Here is a 25,371-nt window from a genome sequence, read left to right as displayed (position 1 = left end):
CCCATGACGCCTCTGCATTCGTGCACTTTATAAACCCTTACTTACTTACTTACTTACTTACTCTCCAAACAAAATACATCTGAATGGCATTAATGGCAGAATAGTAGTCTAACAAAATTGTAAAGCTCCTGAATTCCAGTTAACAACTTACTCTGATGTCCTTTACTTCATGTTGTTTTTCGCCCAATGCACACTCGTGCTCAATTTTGCTTAAAACGCAACTCCATTTGCTGGGTCCCTGATCCAGGTCGCTCCACTCGTTTCAACACTGTTGCATTATTCCAATAAAGTACTAGATATAAGTGTCCTCTAACTTTCTTTCATAATATCAATCTGGATAATCAATGTCTCTCTTGTTCTGATGCCTCTTGCTGGCCTCCAAGTAGAATTTGGAACACTATACATAGTCGGAGCATCCCAGTCACATAATACTAGACTAAATCAGGATGGTAGGTTATACCAACTTAAAATAAGCCCTTTTCCCCCAGATAACACACACTAAAGGCAGATCATGATTCCTACAAGAGCAAAAGCAAATCATAGCCCTGGGTGATTTCAGTCCAATCCCGAAGAGGCAAGTTATGATTGAAAAGCAGACTTAGCAAACCATCTGCCTAAACAAATCACCACAGTTATTTCGCTTTTAAAAGAAAGGAACATCTTGTGACATGAAATCTGATAATCATGAGACCGAATGATTAAATTGCAAAACAGATTGCGAAGTGCACCAAATTTTGAAGTAATTACATGGATTGGGAAGCTATAGCCTTGATTGAGGGCAAAGTAACGGTTGTGAAGGTGATGAAGCCAATCAAAGAAACAGGATATGATTTACTGATCACTTCTAGTCAATAAATATGTGGCATATTTATGGGATAAGCTATTCTATAAAAATATGTAATATATCCTAACTAAAAAATTGCAGAACAGATGCGCCCATCCCCCAGTGAAAGGATCTGAGTGATTAAAAAAGCAAGAAACAGAGCAAAAATTGAAACAATCAAAGGTCAGTAGTATGATTGATAAAAGACCACTTCCCTACAGGCACCAACCCACATCAACTATCACGCTTGTCAACAGAGTCCCATGGAAAAAAGAATGATAGCCACAGGTAATGGCTTGGAGTCCTTCTCCAATTTTATTGGGAATCTGTATTCCCTCCCCCAAAGAAAAAGTCACATTCTTTGGCGGTACTTCTTGACAAAACATTAGCTCTGGGCAATCATATTAACACAGTAGAATCATATACCAGTTACTGTCACCAATTACTCACAAAATAATAATAATAATAATAAAGTGTCTTATAGAGCGCGCGGCTACCCCCAACGGGGGGTAGACGCGCGCTTTATAAGACACTTTATAGAGCCCTCCTTGAGCAGAAACACAAAGCTATCATTGCCAGGGCAATAGTAGGGTACAAGATAGATTACTGCAATGCCCCCTCAATAAGAAGTTCCAAAACCAATATTCCCAAACTGCAGGTTTTCTAAAATACCATAGCTGTGGTAGTAGAGGACATTCCTCTCCCACAATATATTACCCAGGTGAGGACGTTTTTACACTGATGCAGGCCTTCAAAGCTATCTACAGTTCAGCAATGGATATTTAAAAAAAAAAAGGTTCAAATGTGTCAACCAGCAAAGATTTACTGTCTAAAGATAACATTCTAGCTGCTCAACCCAGAGTACTAAACTTGAAAGCAGGAGGAAGAAGAAGTCTCCACAGGTTAGCTACATTATTTAATTATCTCCTGCTGGCCTTTACCTTCTGAGTGGCCAGTTTACCAACTTTATTCTGAGGTATGTTTAGTAGCAGTACAATAGTACTACTAAACCTACAACAAAATGCTACTCACTAACGTATGTGCGGAAGTCTACAGCTTTGCCTCTCCTATCTGTCATGAACAGAGATCTACACCCCCACTGCAAAGATCTTCTCTCGCATAGGTACATATTTTAGTAGCAAATGTGGGCAGGGAAGTGTTTTGAAAATGGGCAGTACATATATAATTAAAGAGTAGGGGTTTTGGCAGGACTAGGGAGGGGATAAGGAAGGGCAAGAAAGGGATTTAAGGCGGGACATGCACCTACCCACAAAAGGCCAGGACCATTGCTAGTCACAAACTGCACTTTTATAGTTGCTACAGCCAAAAAGGAGCAACAACGGTTTATATTTACTCTAGCACCATCCATGGCCACTCACAGCTACCACAACACCCTCCCATAGAAAATAAATAAGGTAGGGACTGAAAATTAAATTGAGTAGAAAATGTTAAAACAAGTGAATTTATTTAAACTTTAAATATATAAATGTATTTTAATGTAAAAAAAATGATATATATTCTTTCAGTTTAGAATGTTTTAGTAACCTTTTTCAATTTAACAGTGAATGTAACTTTAAAAAAATAAACTAAGTTAATTTAAATGTCTTCAATTTATAGCTTTTAGTAACTAAATAAATAAATATAAACATTATACTGTATCTAGGTGTTCTTTTTTAAAGTTAATGTAAATTTAAAATACTTAAACTAATAAAAGAAAATGTACCTGAAATATACATTTACAATGAATAAACATTATTCATTTACATTACATTTCGACCTTCAAATATTTTAAATATTTTTTTAACTTTAATTAATTTTCAAAATTCACCTGTACTCTACCATAGAGCAATTTCTTCCCCGATTGGGAATTTCTCTGCCATGTCTGTGACAAGTCAAACACATTCATACCCTGCTAACTTTACGGTGGTAGATGACATTTTTAGTCATGGGAAATGTATGTTTACACTTTTGAGTAACTTCACACTCAAAAATGCTGAATAGCTAAAAGCAGTAAAGTTACTTAAAATTGTAAGAGTAAAATCACGCATGTAGATTTAATCATACGTAAGTTTATCTTTGTGAATAGCTCCGGAAAGATCATTTTTCCTTTAGAAAACACTTGACAATCACTTTTAATGAGATGCCAAATACCATGCTTACGCTTTCAAGTCTTTTGGTAATAAAGCATGCTTCTAAATTATGAGGATGATATGGAGGAGCAGGAAATATTACATCTGTCTCCATATAACTCACTCCTACATACACCACAATTTCCAGAAAAAGAAGAGAAAAACGATGTTGTGAGCAAAGCGGTTCAGCCGTCGAAATGCGCCAGGGTCTTCTAGAGGAATGAATTCCAGTATCATATCTCCACGTTGTCAGAGCCTGTTTTTTTAATAGGAAACCGGATTGGAGATATATATAAAGGGCAAAAAAATTTTGAGAGATTGGTGGTATTAAGTTAATTTGTGACATGTTCCCAAATAGGCTGGAGAAATTCATTTCTTGTGCTGCACATATATACACCCATTACGTTAAATTTGTGATTTTTGTTGACTGGCTATACACTAGACTATGATATGCATCTTAAATAATTGCGTTATGGACGTTTACTTTATATTATGTGATCTCAAGTCTCATCAGTCACATATTTGTGTTTATGTCACAATTCAGCTCATACATTGATTAGGTGTGGTACTAGTGCAAAGGCATATACATAATAGTATTTTCTTTATATTTATTGTTGCCTAATTGGGAAGGGCTGTAAATACCGAAAGCCGAAACGCGTCTCTCTTTAGCTGCGGGGTCGAAGGAGACCCTTAACAATAAAAAAGCCCTATTCCAACATCCTCGAGTGCGTGCCTTCTCGTTTCTGGAGCAGGATGATGTGTGTATATATATATATATATCCTGTGGCGAGACATTTGGCCAACGGGTTAAATACGACGGAAAATATGCGCCATTTTTTATAAGAACCTGCAGTTTGGCGTAATACTATGCTCCCAGAAGATGATGTTTATTGTAACAAGATCCTGTTTCCAGTCTGATGACTACATATTTGTAAATTTGTAAATAGACGAGGATTGATTGCTTTGGTTACCAGTCAGTGGTAATTTTAGCCAGCTCTCTTACTTTCTTCCCTCTAGTGATCTGTAAAAAATTATTTATTACGGTATATAATTGAATCAAACATTATCCTTGATGTACATTGTCAGTCCATAACAGTATTAGAGTTTGTTTTCAAACCTATATAATAATATGGGTGGACACTGTGGATAGAGTAATTGACATGACAGATCGCGACGTTTTTATATCATCCATCTTTTACACTTTATATTTACATATGCACCAGCTTGCACATTAGGCACATAGTTTGCACTTTATATAAAAGAAAAATTGAGAAAAAAAATGTTTTTGCTTATTTGCACTATAATCTAGATAGGATTTTGTACTTGTCGCATGACTGCAATATGGATTTATCCGGTTAGAGTATTATTAACAGAAGGTATGACCTGGTATTGTCAAGGGGTACAATTGGATTTATCCAATAACATGTAACTTTTATCTAAAAATTGTTTTTATGTTTTTAGAACGTGATATGAATTGCTATGATGAAATATTCATTTCTATGCTTATATTCAGCAGCAATATATCTTGTACATAGTTACTATCTATGTGTGCTAATGGATCCCCTGACACTGTGAAAAATGTTTAAACTACCGAGTCTGTTTTCCATTAAGACTGTCATGTGACCCATCAAGTCCTGCAAGAGGTGTGGTTTAGGACACTTTAAATGCTAGATGGCGTTTTTACCAAATTACACGTGAGCAAGGGCTTTCCAGCTCGAAATGTGTTGTGTGTTGGTCTCACCTGAATAAAAATAACATCGCTACCCAAAAGCTACGAGGTCTGTGGCTCCTTCCTCGCCGGAGCCGCTGAGTGTGTGCTAACTGGAAGTGGATCCAGTGTTCGGTATATATATATATTTGATGTGATCAAAGCCGCAGGGACGGCCGAAACGCGTCGTGGCAAAGCTGTTTTGGGGAAAAAAATAATTTGAATGCTGCAATAAGTTGGTCCATGCCTTTTGTATCCATTGGATTGGTGAAGCGCTTCTGCTGCGAGGTATTGCAGATATATATATATATATATTTCCAAAACCAGTCCACACTTCTCCATACAAGAAAGGCGCTGAAACCATGAATTCTTTCCAAAGTAAGACTTATTCCAAGTTGCTGCTCAGACGTGTTTCGGCGGTTAGCTCCCGCCTTGCTCACTACATCTGGCTACCACCAAACTTTAGTATGACTTTACTCACAGGTTGTAACTTGTATTGGTTGCCATACCAACCCTGTCATGACGCTCTAAACAAACATAGAAGAGTTTATTGCATGTGTCATGGTGATTTCCAAAAACATTCCTATGGGATGTGCGTAAATTCGAAAAAAAATTCATGTTACATTTGACAATTCCTTTTCTTGCCCAACAAGGTTATCCTGGTCAAAAAGAATGTGAAAACATAGATTAACGGAAAATTAAATAGATATACAATTACACATCATTGTATGATAGGAATTAGTGTAGGGTTGGGTTTAAAAACAAAGTCGCGAGTAACTCATGGCAATATTAGTGTCTGTTGTTGGTGCACTGTTACAAATCTCAAACACAACCATGAAAATACCAGAACACTGTGTCGTTCCCCCCAATATTCAATTGAATAGTACTGGATATGCACAATACATTTCCTGGGTGCTCACTCTATCCCACTCACTGAAGCAGCGGCTTATACATTTGAAGGAATTGCTGATGATACCAGCTCTAACAAGTTAGATAGCGCCCGAGGAGAGCCTGGTTGCAGTTATTTTGAAATACATTATATAAGGCAAATTACAGTGGGGACCACACAAAATCTTGTTTCTCACATTATCTCCAAGTGGAGTAATTCTATCAAATGCTGCCCATGTGCGACCAGTTGTGGGGTTGTCCTATGCTGTGCCTGTAATTACGGTATTTGCGATATGTCTCGAGTTACTCATAATTGTAATACCATGTGAAAATTATTGGTGTGCTCTAACGTGTCAACCAAAGAAATTTAAATAAAATAAAGATTCTTAAATCCTAAAATGAAAAATTTCCCACTAATTGGTAAATTGGTGAGCCACAGATGTTTATGGAGTTGTTAAAGGAAATTGGGACAAGCAGACTAGACTAGAGGTATACTAGAGGTGTACATTTAATATATATATAGGTATTAGGGGATATATATTATATATATATATATATATATATATATATATATATATATATATATATATATATATATATATATATATATATATATTCCAGAAGCTTGGCGAAGTTCATGCCTGCACCTCCTTTCCGTGGCGGGCCTCGACGGGGTTTCGCCTCGCCCCGTTAAATCCAGACAAATTACCGTCACAAATCCTTGACAGAAAGTCGAGGCCCAGATCAGCTTTGTTCAAGTGCTATTTATTTGGCAACATCAACACCCAACGCGTTTCGCAGCCTTCGCCGCTTTTTCACGAGTGACTTTCTGTCAAGGATTTGTGACGGTAATTTGTCTGGATATATATATATATATATATATCTCTATCTCTCTCCCCTACTGGTGGATGCCAGTAGGTAGTTATAGTTAGGACCAAGTTTCCATAGCAAGAGCACTTTTTGTTTTGCTTATAACTTTGGCGTGTTTGATGAATCTTCATGAAATTGTCAAAACTAATTCTTTGTCCATAACAGCTCCTATGTTGAAAGTTTGGCGGTGATTGGTCAAGGGGGGGGGGCGGGGGGGCGAGATAAAAGGGGGGTACCAAAACGTTTTTTCTCTATTTTAATTTCCATAGGAAACTTTAGACAAGGCTACAGGTCGAACGGGTGAACGGAATTACCCCAAATGTGGCAGGGAGAAGGGTCTTGGTCTAGAAAGCACGCTTTTGTTTATTTAGTGTTTATCCGTTAAGTAGTTTTGGAGAAATATCGAAATTTACAGATATTGATATTGATATTTGGGAATTCTGGCATCTGATTGGCTGAGGCGTTACGAGCACAAGCTTGCTGCTTATTGGTTGCGAGCGCTACGAGCGGTTGCAACTAGGAAGTGTTGGCTGACATTTTGTGATTCCGTTGAAGCAAGTAAGGGGAAAAAAGGGCGAAAAAAGTAGGAAAGGAGGGTAGGAGCACTGTAACCTCTGTGGGGGAGTGCAAAGCGAAGTAGTCACTCTTACCGGTCTGAAAGTGCGGTGTTTCTCAGAGTGACATAGTGCTGAAATTATATGCTGCTACACTCGGGTATGAAACCAAGAGCTTAAACCGTGAGCTCATTGCTGTAAAGTGATGTGCTCTGGGCACTGTAGTATGCGTGTGCAAGTAGTGTTAGTAGGCGTTTTATACCATACAGGGAGTGGGAAGCGAACTATTGACCGCTACCGTGTGCTTACACTATACCGAAAGCGGGAAGCGAAGTACTCATGCCTACCGGTGTGAAGACTCGGGGATTAAAGCGAGGTGATTGCTGTAAAGGGATGGACTCTGGGTGCTGTAGGATACTAGCCGCTGTAGTATAACTGTGTAAGTAGTGTTAGTATGCGTTTATAGTATATAGAGAGTGGGTGCAAAATACTTTCTCCTACTGGTCTGAAGACTTGGGGATTAAACCGTGAGCCTAAATCGTGAGCGCATTGCTGTAAGGTGATGTGTTCCGGGCGCTGCAGTATACTTGTGGAAGTAGTGTTAGTCTGCATTTATACAATACAGGGAGTGAGACACAAACTACTCACCCCTACCGGTCTCAAGACTTGTGGATGAAAGCATGAGCTCATTGCTGTAAAGTCAATGGCTCTGTCTAGTATTCCAATGTAAGTCATAGTAGAATGTTATTATGTAATTCTACTAGAATGTAAGTATGTAATGTTTGAATGTAGGGCTGTCATGAGGGGAACATGTAAATTAGGCGCGGGAGGGCGCAGAAAAGTTTCGCAGCCTAGGGGACCACCACCTTCCCGGGTATCATTTACTAATTATTCGGGGGGCTTCGATGCCAACTGAAATCCAGGGATCGCCACCCTCTGGGGCTTTACTTAAATAAGCAGGGTGGACCTCAGCAGTCCCTGAAGCCTCGGTGGTCCTAGGCAGTGCCTTATTGGTTCTGTAATCACACGGGCAGTACTCATGGTGTTATAAAGTGATACACGCATAGAGCCCTTGCAGTTGTAGAATTGCGCCGTCTTCATTTATGTAATAGTCTGTTGGTTTGTATTTGGTAGGTGCACTGCAAAATTACATAACCTCCTGTAAACAGACAATTTTCACAATAAACTACAGACAAGTGTTGTCAGAAAAAGAAGACCTATACACTTATTTATTGGAAAACAAAAATAACCTTTATTAAAACAACACAAATAAATGGAAACGCAAGTTTATTAGAACAAACAACAGTATAACATGAAATACGTGGGTGGGACTCCTCCGGAAACAGCATACAAAACCTGCAAGACAAAAATGAAACCTAAGTATGTGTGCCATGTGGAAGAGAAAAAGAAAGGTAGTCCGAATGAAAAGAAGATAGTGAAAATGGAAGGGAGAAGGGGCTGGAGAGTCAAAAGAACATAGAAAGGAGGAGCCAGAGCATCGGCCTACTGCACCCAGCCCTCAGTGTTTACCTCCCGTCACCCATTTGTCTAGGACGCTGGGGTCCGCGAGAAAGAGTGTGGTCCAGCAAGTCCTTAAAATGAAACATTTGAATGAGGCCAGAGATTACATTATTAGCTATGGGAACATCGCTTGCCTGCACCTGTGCTTCCAGTGAAAATGGAAGGGAGAAGGGGCTGGAGAGTCAAAAGAACATAGAAAGGAGGAGCCAGAGCATCGGCCTACTGCACCCAGCCCTCAGTGTTTACCTCCCGTCACCCATTTGTCTAGGACGCTGGGGTCCGCGAGAAAGAGTGTGGTCCAGCAAGTCCTTAAAATGAAACATTTGAATGAGGCCAGAGATTACATTATTAGCTATGGGAACATCGCTTGCATGCACCTGTGCTTCCAGGGTGCTGCACCCCAGCACCTTCCCCTGCACTGTGCTCAATTGTATGCCCTGCGCACCCAGGTTTCACTGCTCACCTGCCACCATCAGTGTGTCCAACGATGTGTTGGTGCAAGCTCCGAGTCTGGGGTACTTTTGTAGGGCGGGAGAGCAGGTCTCCGGTTGGGGACGATGTCTTGATACCACGATGGAAGCCGTCAGAATGCTGAGGTATCATGACGGGGTGAGCACCCACTCCGCCCATTTTGGCTCAATCAATTCAGCGCCCGAAAAGGGAGAAATAATGTAATAATTTAATGGTAGAAACGTCTGGAGGTAAATGAAGTTTTTTTTCAAGCTTAATAGAAAACACCAGTTGAGTGCATCCTTCGTTTTTGAAGTACGATCTACAAACGGTTAGTGGTAATCGTGGTTCAAAGAGGAGTTGGAGTGCACGAGAATACAGAAGGTTAAATAATATGTTATGCCAATGTTTACATATAAAGGAACAGAGCGCATGTTAGAAGCGTAATGTACACGTGTAATGCAGTGGCGGAAGCTTGTGTGCATGTACACATAGTAATGAGCTCACTGCATTGCACTAAAAGCCAACGCCACGTGTCTGTAGGGCAGCGCTGCCCGCTGGCTGAGGCCTACAGTACGGTCCAGCAGCAGGTCCTTAAAATGAGACAGACATGAGACTGAATCAGGTCAGAGATCACATCATTACGCACAGCAACATCGCTTACTCGCACCTGCGTACCCAAGCTGATGCACCCCACCCTTCTACACGTGTCTGTAAGGTAGCGCTGCCCGCTGGCTCAGGCCTACTGTACGGTCCAGCAGGTCATTAAAATGAGACAGAGATGTGACTGAATGGGATCAGAGCTCACATCATTACGGATGGCCACATTGCTTATTCGCAACTGCGCACCCAGGCTGATGCACCTAACCCCTCCCACAGTACGGCCAGAGATTAGATTATTAGCTATGGGAATATCGCTTTCCTGCACCTGGGCACCCAGGCTGCTGCACCTAGCCCCTTCCCCCGCACTGTGCTTAATTGTAGGTGCAAGCTCCGAGTCCGGGGTACTTGTGTAGGGTGGGAGAGCAGGTCTCCGGTCGGGGACGGTGTCTTGATACCACGATGGAAGGCACCAGAATGCCCTGGGCATCATTACAGGGTGAGCACCTGCTCTGCCCATTTTGGGTCAATTAATTCAGTGTCTGAAAAGGGAGAAATAATTTAATGGTGGAAACGTGTGGAGGTAAATGAAGGTTTATTTCAAGCTTAATAGAAAACACCAGTTGAGTGCATCCTTCATTTTTGAAGTACGATCTACCAACTGTTAGTGGTAATCATGGTTCAAAGAGGAGTTGGAGTGCATGAGAATGCACAAGGTTAAATAATATTATGTTATACCAACGTTCACAGACAAAGGAACAGAGCGCATGCTAGGAGCACAATGTGCGCGTGTAATGCCGTGGCGGAAGCCTGTGTGCATGTACACTTAGTAATGAGCTCACTACGGTGCCCTAAAAGCCAACTCCACATGTCTGTAGGACAGCACTGCCCGCTGGCTGAGGCCTACAGTACGGTCCAGCAGGTCCTTAAAATGAGACAGACATGTGACTGAATGAGGTCAGAGATCACATCATTAAGCACGGCAACATCGCTTGTTTGCACCTGAGCACTCAGGTTGATGCACCCCACCCCTACCGCAGCACTGCGCTCAACATGTATCTGTTGGGCAGCGCTGCCCACTGGCTCAGGCCAACAGTACGGTCCAGCAGGTCTTTAAAATGAGACAGAGATGTGACGGAATGAGGTCAGAGATCACATCATTACGCAGGGCAACTTCGCTTGTTCGCACCTGCGCACTCAGGCTGATGCAGCCCACCCCTCCCGCAGCACAGCACTCAATTGGAGCCGCTGTGCACCCAGGCCCCACTGCTCACCTGCTGTCATTGTTGTGTGTGCAAACACTACTGGTAGCAGTGTTCACAATTCAGTTGCAGTGTTGATTGCAGGATGGTGTACACCTCATTGATCCCTTTCGAAACACGACTGGCAGTAGGGTTCACAATTTAGAGCCAGTGTTGATTGCCAGGATGGTATACACCTCATGGATCCCTTGGGTTTATTTGCGCATTGTGATGTGCAAGGTGGATGTGGCCATATCACCTGAGGCAGTGTGGAAGAACTGGGACATGTTGCGTTGTCGTTATCCTATTTATACGTATGCAAAGTGGGCTGGGCTTGTGTACTCCAGTCCATCTTAGGGGTGTGAATAATTGTTACGGGGATCTGGGCATTTTTCAGTTCATACCTGGCCAGGAAGTGTACTTATGTGTGTTTCTTTTGCAGTTTTGACGTTGCAGAATGCGCAATTTACATTAATGTAGCATGCACCGGGAGGGCGGCAACTATCGCTAATGAGATGCTGTTCGAAAACATTGAATGGCCAACATCACTTGTCGTTGTCAAGCTTGTGGATATGCGCAGACACGCATGTCAGTTGTGTGCGGTATTATTGAAAGTGTTGCTATCGCGAAGCGCACACGTGAATGTGCTCGGATGGAGGGAGGAACAGCAGTGAGGCTACGTCATACACAGTGATAACGCTCATTACAGTCAATCAATGTATGTCAAACGTGAATCTGAAAGTCTCACATATAACACACTACTATACTGGTAAAACCTGACAACAGAGCGTACAGCAATACAAATCTACACATTACTGTTTACTGTTTGTCACATGTGATCTAGGATGTGCACTCTGCCCGTGGCTGATGATACTTCTTAGAGCCACCAATAACCAGGCCGAAAGGCAGTACAATAATGTGCACACAGACACACACACCAGGGGCATTGTGTAACACACATTTGTTTTTGATGTAACATTTAAGATGCATGCCCATCACACATGGAAAGCTAATGTACAGACCATGAATATTGATCAAGATGATTGTTGCATGTTGTGTGTAGTATAAGATATGTGTATACAGCAAAGCACTTTTCAAAAAAGCTCTCTAAGCAGAAGGGGTGTGTCTCATCAAACGCTGTAGAGAGAATTACTAAAATGGGTGGGGTTGTCTAACTGCCACAATGGGAAATGTTATGAAGCAATCAAAGGCTTTTTTTTAAGGTCACATGACAATGGCGCACTGAGCGTATAAGGAGGCCGCACCCGACGCGATTTTGAGAAAATATATTTATCATAATATAAGTTTATTACAGTTAGAAATATATATATGTTTAAAATATTTTAGATTATCGCTTGCTCTCATATACTGTTTATAAGTTATTTAGATATACTTTTGAGACAAAAAAAGGAGGAAATGGCGTACCCGGCATGACACCATACGTCTGTGACGTAACACAGGGTCTGGCGGCGTGCACTCGTTTCATACGCAACGTGCAGTGGGCGCGAGCCCATACGTAAATGACGTAACGCGTGGCTTGGTACTGCGTACCCGTCGGATACCAAAGTAGCAGCTGGGGCGACTTCATGCGTATATGATGTTACGCGGGACGCGGTGTCATGAACCCGTCGGATACGAAATGCGCATCATTTATGAGTTTAACAATATGGTGGATGGGATTCGCTTGGTGATGGAGCTAATATAAACTTTGATACACGCACTCTAAAATACAGACTACTTTTTTTAAAACCATACACACAAGAATGCCAGATACTACATACCACGGACTATTTCCTACGTCTATACACACATCCAGTCACTTATATATGCGGTTACTCATCAATACAGTACTGTAATATGCACTCATACACCTATACATACAGTAACACTCCGCCACTCATCCATAGAGTTACTCACACACCGAGTCAGTCATGCAAAGAATCAATCCCATACCAATTTACTCATGTATACAGATATACACACCAACTCCGTTATTTATACACACACCACATCACTTATTTATGCAGATACTAACACATACTTACTGTCTTATACAATCACTGATACAAGCAGACACTCATTTATACACACAGTCTTCAAATAACTTACTCTCACGTATAGTCATTTATATATTCCAACGCTCACATATGCTGCCTTAAAACCTATGTAGTTACTCACACATATACCACTGAGACATTCATTCACTCACCAACACACCCATACAAACACTAACTCACCCATACAGCTCTTTCCAGATGCACTTTTGAACAACCTGTGAATTACCCACTCAGACATCTATGCACAGTCACACACCCTACCACCCACCCACACAGACACTCAGGCACCCATACAGATACTCAGACAACAAATCAATAACCCATATAGACATTCATGTAGCTACTCACCAACCGATGCAGCCGCTTACACTCCAACTGAGAGACTAATACAGACTTTCACACAGTTTAGTCACTAACCCATGCGTTCAGTAAGACATGTTCAATCACTCACTTATACAGTCAGTAACGCACTTACTAAATAATCCATTCAGGCACTTTTAAATCCACTCATTCTTCAATACACCTTGGCATAGATATATATGAAAAATATTTAAACTTTACAGAAATACACATTTATTGGATGATGTCATCAGTGATGTCATTTGAGATGTCATCAGTGATGTCACTGACCATGTCATGAGTGATGTAATATGTGACGTCATCATCAGTGCATTGCGGGCGCGCGAGTTATAGTTTGCTCAACTAACTATAACAGGTGAATTTCTCTGCTTTTATATGAGTCAAATGTTCAACTAACTAAAACGTCCCTGAAACCTATGTTTTTTTTTTGTGAATTTCTAAGGTTTTTCAAATGCTAATTCCTAACTATGACGTCTGTAAAACCTTAGGTTTTTTCAGTGAATATATAATATATATATATATCTATACTACTATTATAAAGAGAGAACTCTCACCTTTTGGCAAGGTAAACTCGGGAACCACAGCGCCAATCCACACACCCAATACATTGTTCTAATCCTCAGGGTGTGCAGATGGACATAGGCGATATAACGTTAAAAAATAAGTTAGATTTGAAAAATTAACATTTAAAAAAAAGTAGTCCCCTCGAAGTAGCGCCGGCCGCGACCTGCGTCTGACGTCAGGAGCGCGACGTCCAGGAGCGGCGGACATGGCGCCGGGGAGGAGCAGTGACGACCTGCGAGGAGCGGTGGAATGAGGAGCAGCAGCTGAGGTAAGGCAGCGGGGGTCGGGGCAGACGGGGGACGGGCTCATGGACAGCTCTGGCCACGTGCGCGCGAGCTGGCCCTGGCTAGGAATTTCTGCTCCCCCCCCCAAGCACCGCAGACTCCCTGATCTTGGGTTCTAAGTGGATAGAGCAAGCGGAGTGAAGTGCTAAGGGCGCTGTGACGACCTTATCAGATTCCTACCATCAGACAGACAGGTGAGAATTGAGGAGCTGTGAAGAAGGCTGGGGCTTCTGCGCTCGCGGCTGAACCGCGATAAAAACATGCCCCAGGGGCGTAGCTGCCACGTGCACATATCAGGAGTGTGTTTGAAATATGCAGGACTTGTCATTTCGAAAATATTCCCTAAAGGAACAAAAGTTAAAAGCAGAAACATTCCGAAGCAATGCAGAAGTTCGTGATAAACCCAAAGTTCACACGGAAAAATGTTGCAATGAAAAACCAGACATCTCTGGAAACAAGTACGTAAACTGTGCAACGGTGCACGCGACACATTTGGAATGTGCTAATACTTATCGTGGAGGGGTACCTTTTCCCAGAAGACACTGCTTTGTATTATGCGACCCAGAAAGATCAGTATGTACAATACAGCCAGCCCAGGGCAAACAAAACCCACGGCCACTCAAGCCACTAGCCATGCTGTGTTTCAAGTGATGTTCAATAGTCCAAATCATATGCGCACAATTAGGCGAAGCAGCAATTACTCGGGGACTGATTGAGAGACAGAAAAGGGCGTGAATTATCTGGAAGAGAACTCACGGGAAGAATTTCTTCTTCCATCTTGATTTAGCTCAAACGCATAACATTAGACCATCTACCGGACCACCCAATCTTCAGAAAGGTCCATCTGGACTCTGGGGTTAGTAGTATGACAGTAAAACAAGCACTGGCGTTGGCAACAGTTCTGTCTTTTCTATGCTAAAAGGGTGTTTGCAAGCTCAGTTTATACAAAGAAGAGGTAGCCCAAGTGCATGCCTATTTCCGCACACAGGCGACCTTGCACTGCTGATGCACAGGTACCTGTGAGGCAGCATGCGTTGCTGTGCTGTCCCCTGCCCTGTCACTGAGGTTATGCATTGGGGAAGCTTGCACTGCTACTGCCCACCCTGTACTTGCGAGGCAGCATACGCTGCTGTCCCCTGCCCTATCACTGAGGTTATCCTCAGGGGAAGCTTGCACTGGTGCTGCCCAACCTGAACTTGTGTTTCATAGGCAAAAACGATGTCCTATGCGCCTGTGACATTCACTAGTGTTGAGAACACAAGGGCAAGCTGTGCCACCGTTGCTATTCCTCTTAAAACATGCATTGGAATGCCAAAAGGTAAAGCTTATGATTGCTGTGTCAAGCCAGACCCCAAAATCCATGTACATTAATGACTGTCTCTTCATATCTGTGATGCTGCCAGAGAAAAAACTCCATCTATACTACTATTATAAAGAGAGAACTCTCACCTTTTGGCAAGGTAAACTCGGGAACCACAGCGCCAATCCACACACCCAATACATTGTTCTAATCCTCAGGGTGTGCAGATGGACATAGGCGATATAACGTTAAAAAATAAGTTAGATTTGAAAAATTAACATTTAAAAAAAAAGTAGTCCCCTCGAAGTAGCGCCGGCCGCGACCTGCGTCTGACGTCAGGAGCGCGGCGTCCAGGAACGGCGGACATGGCGCGGGGGAGTAGCAGTGACGAACTGCGAGGAGCGGTGGAATGAGGAGCAGCAGCTGAGGTAAGGCAGCGGGGGTCGGGGCAGGCGGGGGACGGGCCGGGCGGGAGACGCACACTCTGTTGGCTGAACACTGCCGCCTAAAGCACTGCAAATTGTGGCTAGGCACGACTGGGCCGCCCCCCCCCCCCCACGAAATTCGGAGCGCGCGATGTTTGTTTTGAAAGATGGCAAGGAACGGTGATTTTTCTGCGCATTCCGCCCTTAAACGGCAGGTAATTTGGTGTGGAATGATGGTATAAAACAATCCACTGCCCAGCCCATCCCGACTTTGTCCGGGAGCAACAGGCAGCTTCCCCGACCCATGTCGGGCGGCCGGGGGTCGGGAAAGTTGCCTGTTGCTCCCGGACAAGGTCGGGACGGGCTGCTAGTATATATATATATATATATTCCCACAGATGGCTCACCATCGCAGACCTCGGGCGCTTCATTAACGTGTGTGAGTGCCGCAGCAGAGCCCAGCCGCCTCTATATTTACCACAAGACTCCCAAAGGAATCACAATAAAAACGCACTCACGGGTTTGAATTTTCTCCTTAGTTACGATTTAATCCATTCAGCACACGAGGATTAACAGGGACAACCAACGTGTTTCGCTATCTCAATAGCTTGATCACGGTTAGTTGTTGCTTTCAAAGTTAACCAATAAAAACATTTTCACCACATCATGTGATACAAAAGTGCAAAAAATACTTGAGATGCATTCTGGTGTTTGTAGTACCTTAATACTCCGGTTGTTATATGTTTGGGGAAAACCTGTGTCTAACAGTGTGTTTAATTTCTGTTTATCAATTAGGCATTTACCATTGCATATTTTTTATTATTTATATGTTTATTAGTTTTTTGGTGGTGATTAGTATTTTTAATTATTTACATGTTTGTCCGTTATTATATTTTGTGTCATTAGAATGTTTTATGGGATTAATTTATTTACCTTCGCTATTTTTCTTAAGCAATTTAACCCCTTCGATGCTGGTGACAAAGCCAGCTCGTCATTGGGCGTTAACTGCGCTGCGCGCATGACGAGCTGGCTTTGTCACGTAACGCGGGATTTTTAAATTTTCAGCGCGCAGCGGTAAAACCCGCTAGCGCGCATGCGGTTAATTCAAAGAACCTACAGTGCGCACTGTAAATTTTATTTGTAGAGCTCTTATCATTATCATCATCATCATGTAGGTTTTACCCGCTCTTCCCAGAGATAGCAAAACGCTATATATTAATTCACTAGTACCGTAAGTACAGAATCTGTTAATTTTTTAGATCTTACAGTTTACATCAAGGACAATAAATTACAGACCAAGATATACAGGAAGGAGACCTCTGGAAATACTGTGCTACATGCCAGTAGTTTCCATCCTGCTTGCCTAGTAAACAGTATCCCTTACGGGGAAGGTCTAAGGGTGTTAAGAAATTGCAGTGACCCGAAGGACAGGGAGTGTGCATTATCTGAGCTCCATCTACGTTTTAAACAGAGGGGGTACAGTGATAGCTGCCTTAGTACATCTTTCTGCAAAGTCAAACAAAAAACCAGAGAAGAAGTCCTCTTCAAAGATACTAAGATGATGAAAAAACACGCGGTAAATGAGTGTAGGTTGATCACTAATAACAAATTGCATGGATCAGTGAGGAAAATTTTGACACGACATTGGCATGTCATCAAAAATGACCCAATTCTCGGTCCTTCACTCACCAATAGACCTCTTATAACCTTTCAAAAGGCAAAATCCTTTAAGCAAATGCTAGTGAAAACCACGTTGACTAAAGCAAAGAAAAAGACAAAAAACAAAAAGAGTAATTGGTTGTCCAGAAAGGATGGGTTTCTAAAATGTAGCAAATGTAAAGCTTGTGAACATGGGAAGAATGTTAGTACATACCAAGCAGGCCTTTCTAATAGAACAAAAAAGATCAAAGGACAATTTGACTGCAAGACAGACTTTGCGATTTATGTTTTATGTTGTGAATGTAACCTACAGTACGTAGGTAGTACGATCAAGCCCGTTCATCAACGGGTGCTACAACATTTAAGGTCGATCAAAAATGCTGATAGATCCTATCCAGTCGCCTGACATTTCGAAAAGTTTCATGGAAAGAACCCAAGCAGTCTGTCTTACTATGTTATTGATTCCGTACCCTTGAATGAAAGAGGGGGGGATAGGGTTAAAAAGCTTCACAAACTAGAATCATGGTACATAGTGGAACTGAATACAAAAAGCCCGTACGGATTAAATATTGAAGAGGATCTGTACACACACCTATGAATTTTGTTAGACTGAAAATATGGATGATTGATCTGTGATATATTAAGCTTCTTGGTTAGCAGAAGTCATTTTTTCTGGTTTAGAGTTTACAAAATTTTGTGTTATTGTTTGTTCTTAGAATTTTTGTTTTGACACTTGAATGATGGAACTGATGAAATTTGCCCATTTGGGCTATATTTGAAAACCTTCTGGTTTTGGTTTCTTAAGTATATCTGTTAAAAAACTTCGGGGGTTTCTGACATGAATGCAATTGATTGAATATAAACCGCTAATTGTAATCTCGTTAGAGAGCCCACTGGGGCTGCACGCTGTGTAATAATTGCAGAGTTATCTCTAAGTCGAAATTAGGATCTTAACCATGAGCGCGAACATTTAGCACTTTTTTGTTATAAATACCCCTTTGTAATTAATTACTACTTGTTTTAAGGTTTTTTTCAATGACATTTGTGCAATTTATGTTTAGCAGATTAACCCCGCAATGAATAATAAGTTTATACAAACTTTTTTTACGGAAACACGAACCATAGAAACCTATGTGAATTTTTCTTCTAGTTCTATGATTTTACTTGTTACGTGATGTATCACGTGACGTTCATGCACTTTAAATGTTTGTATGTGGTTTTTGAACTTTAATCGTGACCAAGACTGCTGGGTCAGGCGAAACGTGTTGATAGCGACTAGAGAATAAAAAGAAGGTTTTTCACCACGCTGTTGTCGTCTCCTCTTCAAATGGATTGTCGAGGTTTGAGTTTGTAATATATATATATATATATATATATATATATATATATATATATATCACGTCCACACCGCTGCTTGAACGATCCTCAACCAAACAACGTTGATGCCGTCGGTAGCAGCAGCCGCTACCTTAATGTCTGAAAGTACTGGATCCCACCAATTAGAAGGAAGCAGAGACGGCACACCAGGAAACCTTGCACAACCCTTTATTGTGCACTCGTTAAACCAAGACGACGCGTTTCGGCGTAAGCCTTTATCAAGTCACTTGATAAAGGCTTACGCCGAAACGCGTCGTCTTGGTTTAACGAGTGCACAATAAAGGGTTGTGCAAGGTTTCCTGGTGTGCCGTCTCTGCTTCCTTCTAATTGGTGGGATCCAGTACTTTCAGATATATATATATATATATATATATATATATATATATATATATCAATAGCCCCCATTAAGAGAATTCTGGTTGTAGGCAGCGACAGGGCCGTAATATTAGACCCCACCTTGAATAAGCTCAAATGTTAAATGGAGATCAAGACAAGAAATCTTCATTGAAATGATATTGGAACAAATCTTAGGAAATTGCGTAATACTCAGAGATCAAGATACAAGAACTGCAGATTGCACAATGCATCTGATTCACATTATAAAACTGACTACATTAAGCTTTAAGAGGATATAAAAGAGGGGCTAACTATTTTGCCAAAGATTTCAGGCAAATTAAAAGCTCTGTCCACAGAGAAAAAAATGCTCTCTTTTGAATTTTGTTTCATGTGTTGGCAGGTCAGGCAGTACAATGACGATGTAAATCATTGCCACAAGTGCTGTTCTCTTTTGAAGAAATGCTTGAGCAGACACTAATGGTGCTCAATATGAATTAACCTTGTAAAAACAAAGACGAAAGACATTTGGCAAAACAGAAACAGTTGATTTAATTAAACACTGCGGCCGGGAGTACAGCACATAGAAACTGGTGTGATTACTGACTCAAAATAAAATCGTTTTGAGGGTCTTTTTATACATTTCTTGAAGCAGCATAAAACAGTTCATAGATCCTGTATAGGGCGAGGAATATAGGTCTAGTTATGGAGTCATTAATTACTCCCACCTGAAGACAAATGCAGGTGGTGTGAGAAAGTGTCTCTTTTGCATGTTTAGCCCCCTACTTTTTGCCTGGTTTTGATGTGGTTTCAAATGTAGTGCACAGAGCCCCCGCCAACCGGGTACCATGTGCCAGTGCTTTTCCCCTAAACACAGAACCCCAATTGGCACTCCTACCCCCTGTAAGTCCCTTGTAACTTTGTACCCTGGATACCTAGGGCCTGGGAGCTGAAGTGTCCCCTGAGGCCCCCCTCACAGGGACCATGCCACTGCCCTTGCAGCTTGCATGCCCCTGTGAGGGAGAAAAATGACAAAGTCGACATGGCACCCTGCCTGGGTGCAATGCCAACCAGCACTGCCAGAAAGTATAGGTAAGTCACCCTGTGGCAGGCCTCACAGCTCTAAAGGCAGGGTGTACTTTAGCACAGGAGAGGGCATATCTCGAGGAGCATTTATCCCCACACAATATTGGGGTCCATGCCTTGATATTGCAAGTGCCAGTAAAGCCATGGAGAATACATGGGCTGGAAACTCGACAACTCGAGTTGCACAGCACCAGGATGGCTTCACTGAACACAGGAGTGTTTGGTACCAAACCACTTCTTATATTAAATCCACATTGATGCCAGTGTGGGATTTATTGTACCATATACTCCTAGGCCAGCTCGGAGGTGCCCCCTGAAAGCCTACCAACCCTGGTGTGGTCTCCGACCGGCTGTAGGTTGTCAGCCACCAGGAATGTTTTGGTCCCCTGGGTAGAGAACCCCCTGCTCTCTAGGATCAGAAACAATGAACATCCTGGGCCGAGGTGTCACACCTTCTCCCCTAGGATGGGCCAGTGCTCGAAGAGGGAAGCTTCAAAGGACTGCTGCCTTTGTAATCCGACCCCCAGCCTCTGCTGCTAGCAGCAGATGCCAGCCCCCAGTTTACACCCCCATTTTGGGCTGTAAATCCAGCGGGAAACATTTACAAGAATAGGAGGTATGCCCACCTCTTCCAAACCCACCCCTACGGTGGGGAGATGAGGTGAAGCACAACTTTCAGTCCCTGCCATCTTGAAGATGGTAAGATCCCTCCAACCAGAGTTAGGTCTGTGCTCCCCTCCCACAGGAGGGTGGCATAATAGAGGGTGTAATCACCCCAGGTAAGGTGTCCATTGGCCCTACCTGCTACTCCCCTAAAACACGTCCTAAATTAAAATTTAGTTGGCACACATAGACCTAGGAACTAAATCTGCGACGACCTAAGAAGTAAAAAGATGACCCCGCAGAGAAGACCTACTCCAGTCTCCTATGGACAGCGGACCTGTCTCGAAGAAACCTACTTCTAGGACTCCTGATCCAGGCAGATTCATGTCTCCTGCCCACTCTGCACCCGATGCCCATGGCTAGAGTCTGATTAGCTCACCTGTGCAGTAAATTCTCCCCAGTGATCCTGACGTCATGTCTAGTTTTGGCTGACTGCTCCTACCCTCCACGATGGCACCTGCAGTGTGCATCCAGAGGCTCCCCCCAAAGGCTACTTGTTCCAGTAAGAAGACTCCAATGTTGAAAGGCACCCCTGCACCCGAAAGCCCATGGGCCTTGGTGAGCTGAACAGATGTGCCCCTACATCTCTACCTATCTCTGCTGTCATTGGTCTTGCGCCTGCAACCTCCAGCTCCGCGCCTACAGCCTATTTGTGGAAGAAGAATCCCCATTGGAAAGCATTGGGCGCCTGACATCGAAATTGCACCCGGCTGCCCCTGTGCCACTGGCGGTGTATATTTAGTGCTGTTTGTGGCCCCCCCAAGCTTAACCTAACCCCCAAAGCTTGGCCCCTGCAACCGATCTACTTACCTACAAGCAGTGTGGCTCCAGGCGCCCCCTATCTCCATTGGAAAGCATGGGGTTGAACTAACATTTTGACCTCTGCACTCAGATACCCTTGTGCCATTGATGGTGCAGTTTTGATATTCACTTGACCACTTGACCTCTGGCCTTGCTGACTTTTCGGCCCGAAGACTGGGATTGTAAGTGCAGTTCTTACCTGTTACGCCGTAATATTGTTTTCCACATAGGATAACACTGGACTGTGTTGAAAAGTTTCTAAGTGACGATTTTTCAAAGTGAAAAGTATTTTTAATTAAAACTGTACTTACCTTATTAAGAAGACCTTGGTCTTAAAATAAAATGCAAACAAAGTATATTTTTTCAAATTTGGTCTGGTACTCCTTCTTGAGTCGTGTGTTCATTATTGATCACTGTTGTGCAATAAATGTCTTACACTCCTATGTGTTGGGCCTAAGGCTGATCACCCACACTACTACTAATAGAGTGTTTTGGGGTTTACATTGAGCCCCGTACACTTTTGGGGAACCTCTGGACTCTGTGACCAGTATTACCAACTAGTGGCAATGTCATATACAGAGCCAGCTTCCTATAGGTGGGTTTTGATCTTGCGTGGACACAATGAGGGCCAGTGGGTAACATGTCCAGATGTCCGGCATGGGGAGTGAGTGATCTCTACATGTGCTGTATCCTGATTTCCTGAGTGTTCTTAACTTCATGTGGCATCTAACTTTACGGTGTTTTGGGAACTCCGCCCCTCCGGCCATGTGAGTTTTATCTGGGCCAATCTCCTCAGACCATTGTGGTGTTGCTGCCTTTCTCTGGGACTAATCTGGGTTTTTCCAGTTTGCGTGTTTGTCCTGCTCGTTACATGCCACCCCATCTGTGATCTGTCAATCAGTAGCCTCAGGCCTTGGTCACAGGGCCTGCCAGACCACGTATATCTGAATCTGGGTTGATGGAGAGGAGAGGTCATATTGGGGGATTTCAACAACAGGGATTCGATTTTGTTTGTGTACATACATGTATCATTGCGAACATCGACATCAATATTAACATTAACACCAAATGTATTTAGCATTAAGTGGTGTAAGCAACATTTATCTTTATTTTGGATTACACACACACACTCACTCTCTCTTTCTCTCTCAACACGAAAGGTTAAAGTGACATTATACTTAGGTGTTGAAATCAGACAAGAGTTAACGTTGAAAAAACTAAAAACCACTGAAATATGCCAGTTCGAGTTCAGTAAAATAACAAACTTGCATCCCCATCATGCTCTGCTTAATACTTCACATATTACCCTGGGTACTGCGATACTCCGTAGTAATTTGAACAATAATCTTTCAATCTAATGAGTGATGTAATCAATGATCTCATTTAACATGTCATGAGTGATGTAATATGTGAGGTCACAAGCAGTGTATGCTTTCAAGTTATTGAATCCAGATGACTGATCAGTGAAAGCAATCGCTATATAAATGCTATTATTTAATTTTATAAACAGTTGCGGACCCTCAGGGGTCGAAAGACTACAGGTTAAGAACCACTTCTCTCCAGATCTAGACATTTGAATTACTATACACCATTCATATATGGCATTCTGCTCAAATGGAAAACAGTGATTAGTTACTCCTAAATCCAGCAGAAGCAGGTAAGAGTTCAGGATTTCTATCTGTGGCTTCAAGTTATGGAACAAGATACCAGATCACTTATGCCTAGATGACCAGTTACTTTTCTTTTGAGAAAACTTATAAAACAGTCTCTTTTGATGAGTAGACTGTGTTTTTCATCGAACCCTTTCTCAAAGAGCGTTGTTGCCTTTTCATTTTGATTGCTATTTAAGTGTCATGATTGGTTGATTCATAGTTAATGTTACCACCTAAAAATGGTCTTATTAATCCGAACTACAAAGGTATCTTATTTCCAGTTCTTCCCAATGTATGAACATTTTACATTAATTGATATTGAGATAATTTTGTAACATTCAATATATCATATTGCCTTTTTTTACAGTTGGGCCCTGTTAAAAAGGAGAGATCTCTACGACCTTACAGCTGCTTTCCCTCAACGTGTGGAGGGTTGCAAGACATGGGGACGTTATCAAAGAGGGGGAGCCTAGCACCGCAGGACCAGAGGCAGGATATCTATTCGGTGCCATCCCCTAATGCCCGCCGCATCGAAACGCCACTCACCCCCACTTTCTCATCCTACACGCCTCCTCTTCCGCCAAGGAATGCCATTAGAGGTGGGACATTAAAATGCACATAAAGTTAGGAACTTTTTGAAAAGCAGATGTTCTGTTTTGTGGCACTAAGTAAAAGACATGCCTAAAATTAATAGTAGAACATGAATGAATATTTAGTATATACAGATTACCCAACTTGATGCCAGGATCATTTACATTTTTTCGTTAGCCGGGAACAGTTTAATTTGAGAAAATCACGAAGTCTTAAATGCTAAGCTATTCTGTGAAGATGACTCCATTTTCTGCTGAAAGCAGTGCTTTAAATGGGCCGGTACTGTCCGGTACGGTCTACCGGCACTTTTTTATTTTGAGGAGGAGAGTACCTACAGTTCTCAAGAGAAATGCAATACCTTTAATGGGAGAGTACCAGCACTTCTCAGAAAGAAGCAGGTACTCTGCAACTGAGTACCTTCACTTTTATTTTTCCATTTCAAGCACTGGCTGAAAGGGCTCATTCATCGTCTCACCCAACCCCTGTGTTTCTGGGCACACATTGGCTGGTTCTAGTGGGATATAACTTCGAAGTGCTGCAGTATGCTTGCTTCCTTTCACTGGAAACCAGTGCTTCAGTAGGGCGAGCTTTAATCTCTGGTCTTCTTTTTCTGCAGTGCCCTGTGTGCCACCTCCACCCCCACCTCCTTCCAGTCCATCTTCATCCACAAAGAAGATCCCGCCGCTGCTGCCTCTCGCTACAAAGCACAAGCGAGCCTTATCGGAGCCGTCCCCAGTGGTTCCACACAGCCCGCTGAGCCAAAGCAACGTACAGTTTGGTAAATCCATGTATTGCTTCTACATAATTAAGTCTTTCATGGAAGGATGGATGGGAATGGTGGCAGGTTGAAGATTTGTGAGTTAGAATGTCAGCAAGGTGCTTATGCGAAATTCCATGTAATGCTTTGTATTATAGTTGGAGTATTTTGTGGTGTACCCTGATTTTGGCACCTGCCACCTTCAGAAGTACAAAGAACAAAAGAGGATCAACACAGTTAATGGGAACAGCCAGTGCCTACTTTTTGTGGACTGACACTTATTTTTCTGCATCAGACATTTACCTAGAGCAAGAGAAGGAAAAACAAACAAAGCGGAAAGACGGAGGAAGAGAAAGCAATCAATTGTCACAAGGGAGAAAGCAGGAGCCAGCAGGAGTGAGAGAAAGGGGCAGGAGTGTCAGGTAGTGGGTTAAAGAGGCATGAGGGGTATCCTACACTATGCAGCCCTGGTAATCGGCGTCCCAGCATTTAATTGCATCAGCCGCAGGCTTTTGAGCCAAGGTTTGGGCACCAGCACTAATTCTTTTATAAATTAAGCACTGGGAACAGCATTCTGATGATGTGTAGAGCTGGATGAGATGTGCCCATAACATATTGACATTAATATGCAGTGTTTTAAATGGGCAGGCGCTGTCCGGTACTGAGTACCTGCACTTC

The 25,371-nt window shown here is 42.5% G+C and overlaps 1 protein-coding gene across 1 annotated transcript in view; it reads left to right on the top strand.

Annotated features, from left to right (window-relative positions):
• The window catches only part of LOC147705870 (arf-GAP with SH3 domain, ANK repeat and PH domain-containing protein 1-like), a 1,082,966-nt gene that overhangs the window by 919,165 nt on the left and 138,430 nt on the right, over window positions 1–25,371 (top strand). The window contains exons 23-24 of the mRNA XM_086932322.1: window positions 23,713–23,944; window positions 24,553–24,714. Coding sequence (XP_086788448.1) covers window positions 23,713–23,944; window positions 24,553–24,714 — 394 coding nt within the window. The remainder of the gene's footprint in view (window positions 1–23,712; window positions 23,945–24,552; window positions 24,715–25,371) is intronic.

The sequence above is a fragment of the Lissotriton vulgaris genome, chromosome 7 (assembly GCF_964263255.1).
Source record: "Lissotriton vulgaris chromosome 7, aLisVul1.2, whole genome shotgun sequence".
Classification (NCBI taxonomy): Eukaryota; Metazoa; Chordata; class Amphibia; order Caudata; family Salamandridae; genus Lissotriton; species Lissotriton vulgaris.
The sequence above is the reverse complement of the archived record's forward strand: the minus strand, read 5'-3'. Positions and strand labels throughout refer to the sequence as shown.